Source organism: Gekko japonicus, unplaced genomic scaffold (assembly GCF_001447785.1).
Source record: "Gekko japonicus isolate JY-2015 unplaced genomic scaffold, Gekko_japonicus_V1.1 scaffold5390, whole genome shotgun sequence".
NCBI lineage: Eukaryota > Metazoa > Chordata > Lepidosauria > Squamata > Gekkonidae > Gekko > Gekko japonicus.
In genome coordinates this window covers 8,663-15,018 of record NW_015160385.1, presented here as the reverse complement: position 1 = coordinate 15,018, position 6,356 = coordinate 8,663, and the positions used below count along the sequence as shown (strand labels likewise).

At 50.1% G+C, this 6,356-nt stretch overlaps 1 protein-coding gene across 1 annotated transcript in view; it reads right to left on the bottom strand.

Moving 5' to 3' along the window:
• Nucleotides 1-6,041, bottom strand: part of ZC3H18 (zinc finger CCCH-type containing 18) — a 39,369-nt gene extending 33,328 nt beyond the window's left edge. Inside the window, exons 1-2 of the mRNA XM_015417792.1 lie at nucleotides 5,966-6,041; nucleotides 3,471-3,591 (exon numbers count right to left, since the gene is read on the bottom strand). Of these exons, the coding sequence (XP_015273278.1) occupies nucleotides 3,471-3,591; nucleotides 5,966-6,041 (197 nt within the window). The remainder of the gene's footprint in view (nucleotides 1-3,470; nucleotides 3,592-5,965) is intronic.
• Nucleotides 6,042-6,356: the final 315 nt, after the last annotated feature.

The following is a 6,356-nucleotide window of genomic DNA, read 5'->3' as shown; positions in this document are numbered from 1 at the left end:
CCCCCCCCAATGGCCAGAGCATTCTCTGCAAATGCGCAGGGATTGCTTTTACTTTTGGGGGGATTTAAATACCCCCCATATATTTTTTCTACTTTTTAGATTTTTCTGCACACCTGGGGACTCCTCCAAGTGTGCAGAAAAATCCCCCCCCCCCCGATGTGCGGATTTAGTTATCCGCATGGAGGGGGCATCTTGGCTATTGGATACATAGATAAAGTACATGGAACCCCCCCTAAGAAACAAAGCAAAACAAAAGAGACTCTAAACACCCTGGGAAGCTCTGGGATCCACTGTAGTGGTCTCTCAAGGCCATGTGGCTAGGAAACCAAGGGCCAAGAACCCTAGGATTTGCCAAAATGTTTGCCCCTCTAACCACACCATGCAGGGAGACAATGGGTCAAGGAGTCTTTTGTAGTTCTGCGGGCCTGCAGAGAGACCACGAAGAGAGTGCCGTGTGTCTAGCCCTCACTGCATGAAGAGAAAGCTCGAAAGCACACAGACGGAGCGCAGTAAAGATGGGGGAACCCGGAGGAGATCTGAAAGGGGCCCTCCTGTCCTTTTGGAACATCCCATTCTCTTTCCAGGGGTTCTATCCAGGAGGGCTCAAGCTAAGACCTCCTCCCACACTTGCTGGGTTGTCACTGCCTCTTGCTGCAAAGAAACAGTTGTTTTCATCGATCAAGGTGGGTAGCCGTGTTGGTCTGAGGCAACTGAACAAAGTTAGAACCCAATGGCACCTTTAAGACCAACAAAGTTTTATTCGAGGCATGAGCTTTCCCGTGCAGACACACTTTGTCTGTGTGCATGCACATGAAAGCTCACACCTTGAATAAAACTTTGTTGGTCTTAAAGGTGCCATTGGACTCTAAATCTGTTCAGTTGTTTTCATCATACACTTTCTCTTGCAGGGATTCTTAACGTGCTAACAGAGGCCAACAGGGAACGCAGCAAACTGCCCCCACGGCTACACCTTCCCCTTCCCCTGGCTGTTTGTGGTAGGAAAGGTACGAAAGAGAGACGTGTGGGGCAGGAGGCTGGAACCTTGAGGCTGCCGCCCCAATTTGATGAGAAGTCCTTCTGACAAGACAAATGGACCGGTTCTGCCAAACTGACAATCTGAGCACAGCTCAACACGCACACACCCACTTAACCCTGGACGTGTGCCACGAACAAATCCGGCCGCGGCTGTGTTAAGACAGGTTACTTCATTGGCAAGGAAACCAAGCCGGGATCTCTGGACCTGGGCCAGGGCAATAGCTTTCTTTAGACCAAAAAAAAAAAAGTCCCTTGGAATCCATTCATGCAAATATCTGTGCCGTGCTTTTTCGCACTGCGGGAGACTATCAGAGAAAGTTCCTTCCTTCCTTCATGCCGCCACCCCCCCTCCAAGCATGACATCAGGAAGGGCTTCCGACTGATGTCCTAATCTTATCGAGCAGGAAAGGCTACTGACGTGACCGTTCGGCTCTTTGAGGATCATTGCTAAAATGCTACACCTTCTGAAGGCAGAAAGTCCGTCTAGAGCAAGGAAGTAAAGTTTGCAGGGGTTTGGGGTTTTTTTTTTTTGCAAGTAAGGTGACGTGCTGACATAATCCCCAAGTTTCCCAGGATTGTAAACAGGAAATAAAAAAGGATTGGAAGTAATTGCTCAACAACCCCCCCCCCCATTTTTAAAACAATGACCTTTGAAATCTTGTAGGTGGATAGGCAAGGAACCTTTAAACATGAGGCAAAGGGGACATGGGTGATATGTGCAGCGGCTTAAGATGCATTGGAGATAAGAGGAATGTAATTTTATTGCAGTAAACGCCAGGGGCCGGCCCACCCAGGCACTAATCAGGACCGACCTGGGTAGCCCAGTCTTGGAAGCTAAGCAGGGTCGGTTCGGGTTAGTCCTTGGACGGGAGACCAGTGTTCCCTCTAAACTGAGTTTGTGTGAGCTCGCAGTTTTTTAGCCTCCAGCTCATACATTTTTATCTTCGCTCAGGAAGGGATGGCTCCAGAGGAAACTAATTTAGGCCACAAAATGTTTTCCGTGTACTTCTAAAGCAGCGGTCATCAAAATTGAACAACTTGAGGGCCACCATCCTCGTTTACAATGTTCCAGAGACCCCCCCTTCCCCCAAGGCCCCCCCTGTGGTGTCTGCTGTGTGCCAGAGAGTCCGCTTTCGAAGTATGCAAGGGAAGCCATGCGTCCCCTTATTAGGGGCTTCCGCCCTCTCACATCCTTAGAAGAAGACAGTTCAAAACGTATCAGTTACACTTGAAAAGCAAATTTAAGACAAAAGTCGGTATTGTCTGCAGGGCTCAGCAGTGTCCTTATGAATGCTTCACAGACATCCTGCAATAGGCTTGCAAACTCACTGGGGACCCCAGACCCCGTATTGAGACACCTTGTTCTAAAGCTTGTGGGGTTCTTTTCGGCAATCTCCCCAGCCTCCCCAGATGTACTAATTCCATCTCTTCGTTTTGGTCTGGCTGCTGTGGGGATGGATGGGGCAGGATCGATGCTTTGAACTGAGGTGTTTGCCTACCTCGTAATCATTGAGAGCGATTATTAGGGGGCTAATTCCCTGGCTTTTCATCCGGCAACCTGCCCCCTGGAGAGTGGCTGGAGAGGAATTCTAAGTGGAGTTCATACGGGGGCAAATGGCGCCCTCATAGGCCATGTAGGTCTGCTTGCATGAAGGTGGAAAGTGCTGTGAAATCACAGCAGGCTTATGGCAACCCCTCGTGGGGTTTTCAAGGCAACAGACGAACAGAGGTGGTTTGCCATCGCCTGCCTCTGCATAGCAACCCGGGACTTCCTTGGTTGCCTTCCATCCAAGTACTAACCAGTAACAACCCTGCTTTGCTTCCAAGATCTGACAACATGGTTCTGGCCTGGGCCATCCAGGCAAAGATCCATTGGCACAGCCTCTGCAAAACCTGGACTGTTTGGGCTCAGAACCCGAACCACGCCAAAAAAAGGCATGGAGCCTCTGTGACGCTCCTCAACAAACAGCCAGGGCTCCTTGTGCAATGCCAGATGAGGAAAAATGTTGCTCACTGGAGCCCGGCGTTTCCTGTAGCCGTGGATCCTCCTGAGTGTCATCCCAAGGAGGAAAACTGGACCAAGCGAGGCTCTCCTATGACTAACCAGGAGCGGACTAACTCCTAGGAAAGAGTCTAAGGCTTACGTAAACCTGCTCTTGCTCCACACTGGCCCCGCAAGGTCATGACTCTGCCTGCCAGCCAGGGACGCTCATGAAATTACAGTTGCGTGACCTGATTTGCTGCCGCTCCCTTCCGGCACCGGCTAATCTGTTCCAACACTTTCCCGCTTGCTATGGTGTCTTAAGGGCCTTCTGACTCAGATGGAGGCAAGGATGGGGAAGGCAGAAGCAAATTAAAGCTCATGATTCCATGGGGTGAAATAAAAACCCTATACAGCCCAAATCCTTTCATCTTCGCCAGCAAAGAGTTTTTACTGTTGCATGGATTCCTTGCAGACCACAGTACGCTGATTCAGAAGGCGAGGCCTAAAGCTTCTGCCCCCGGGGATGTCGTGGTCCCTGCTGCCGCCCAGCTGCTTGGAGCCCAAGAGGCATCCTTCAAATGAATGGGGGGGGGGGGGCCAACGGCAGCGAGCCCATGGCAGTGGAAGAACACCATGCCTCCTTACTGTGAGGCCCCCGAGACCGCTGGGCAAATAAGCCCATGGATGTTACCAGCCAACAACCAGGTGTTAACAGCTTCCTTGCCACACGTGGGCACACCTGAAGCTCACGCAGAGGCAAATGGTGCCATTGTACACAACACAGGTCCATTTGCACGGTGACGGAGAGCGCCGTCTATTCCCACTAGCAGGGGCCTTCTAGGGCCTCGACTTCTCAGGACTGCCTCCTGCATGCGACGCACAAGCACCAGCACTCAGCCAACTCGATGAGTCATTTGTAGCCCAAGACGGGAGGAGGAGCAGCTTCTGTAAACCTTCCCTGCCTCCTGCCTCCAGGCAGTCGCCACCTGCCATGTGCCCGTGGAGAAGGCTGCCCGAAGCAGCAAACCCCAGCTCTACAGAGAGCAGCAGGGGAGGCCGTTCCCCCTTCACCACCTTCAGAGCCTCTGTGCTTCAGCAAAAGTCGTTCCAGACAGATGGTCCCCTGCAGCAGGTGGCCGGGTTGGAATTCACGAGTAGGCCAGGCCCCACCAGCCTCGGGCTCAACAGAGACTGGGAGTGGCTCTCATCTCACTACGGAAAGTAATTGTCCCTCTTTGGGATGGCTGTGATATTATTCATCTTGCGCTGCCAATTCGTCATCAGTTGGGAATGGGTCGCATCTACTCTGACTGGATCATGCTTTCGCTTGTGAGCTCTTACGTGGCTTGGCCCCTGTGACTTGGCTTTATTTTTTTTAAAAAGCATCCTTCATGCCCATCTCTCCACACTCACGGCAGACATACACCTATTCGCTGAGCCTTGCGACTCCGACAGCCTGGGTCCCTGCCCACCAGCCTGTGTGCCGCCATGCCAGGGCTGGTTTTTACGGCGCCGCAAGACTCTCTGCCATTTGACCTGCAACCAACAATACCTCTCTAAAAGACAAACAGGAGGCAGTTTATTATGTGGTTAAAAATTCTAGTCCATCCAACTGCTGAGCTAAATAAGGGCCGGTCATTTGACTGGTCAAAACACATTTGGGCAATATGTGTGCGTGTCAGTGGTCCCTCTAAGCTGAGTTAGTGTGAGCTAGCTCACAGTTTTTTTATCCTCCGGCTCGCCCATTTTTGTCTTACCTCAGGAAGGATGGTTCCAGGGCAAACTAATTTTTGCAGTAGCCAAATTGCTCGCTCACAACTTTAATGCCAGGAGCTCACAAAGCAGAATTTTTGCTCACAAAACTCCACAACTCAGAGGGAGCCTTGGTAGCTGAGTCAGTCTGAAGCGAGCGACCATCCGAGGGAAAACCATAGAGTTTTCCCTCGGATGACCGTGGCCCCGCCCCAGCGTGCCCGGCGTGGTCGCGTGACTTCCTGGTGGCGTGCATGTTGGGGTAGAGTTCCCCCCGGGGCCCGATCCGGCGGCGGTGGGGAACGGGCCTCTGGGGCGGGGGGAAGCCTACTTTCTTCCCTATGGAGCACAAGGGGGCTTACAATATAAATAAAATACACAAAATGGAGTACATAAGAAATACATAAACCCAATTTTTAAAACCACAATTTAGGACTGCTTTAATCAAAGGCAGTCCTAAATACAAGTGTCTTCAGCTGCCTCCGGAAGATCGGAAGTGAAGGGGGGCCAGGGGAGACTGTTCCATAATAACGGGGCTCCCACTGAAAGGGCCCTTCCTTGTTTACCCGCGAGACAAGCTTCTTTGACTGACGGGACAGGAAGGCCTCTCCGTGTGTTGATCTTAAATCTCAGGCAGGAACATGCAGAAGACGGCAGTCCTTCAGATACCCTGGTCCCAAGCCACGTAGGGCTTTAAAGGTCAAAGCCAACTCCTTGGACTGGGCTCGGGAGTGAACTGGTAGCCAGTGTAATTGGTGTAGTACTGGGGTCACATGCACTACATCTGTCTGTCTGTCTAATCTCTCTCTCTCTGTGTATATATGTATATATGTGTGTGAGTTGGATTCAACTGGCTTTCGAGCAAGGGAAACCTTTACCTTTATGTATGTATACACACATATAGGTGTGTATGTGTGTGTATATAGAAACATTTATCAATGCTGGTAAGGTTTCTATAAATGTTAAGTGAATCACTGAACCCAGCCTGGAACCACCAGGGTCAAGCTACAGCTAAAGGGCATAATTTAAAATCAAATACAACAGAAATCCGGCGAATTGGAAATCTTCTGCACCTCCGAATCTGTCATCCTGGTACGACAAGATCTGGGGTCAATTCGTGATGAATAAAATCTCTAATACTTTGGATCGGATGCAAAATGGTTCCAGTAAAGCTTATGATAAATTTGTACTTACCTGGCAACCAGTCCTCGGCTTCATGGCAGAACATGACTTGCTTCCCTCTAGGATGGACTACCACGCCTGGCTTCATTTTTGATCTCACCCTGACCTCTGCCTTACTGCCAAGACTCCTTTTATGGTTCAGAGCTGCAGACTCCCGAATATGTTGTATTTTAGACTTCAATCAATTCATTAGGATTTACAGCTCAAATATCACTTGTAAATGTGTGTACTGACCTGATACTGACTTACTTTTTACTCTGACAAGCCTTTATTGGCATGTGTATATGCATACAATACGAGATCAGGTTAAATATAGATCGGAAAATACAAATCAATATAGGGTAAAATTGGAGCTACGGTGCAGGAAAACAGCCTAAAAACAGAAAAACCTAGTGGTTACTTA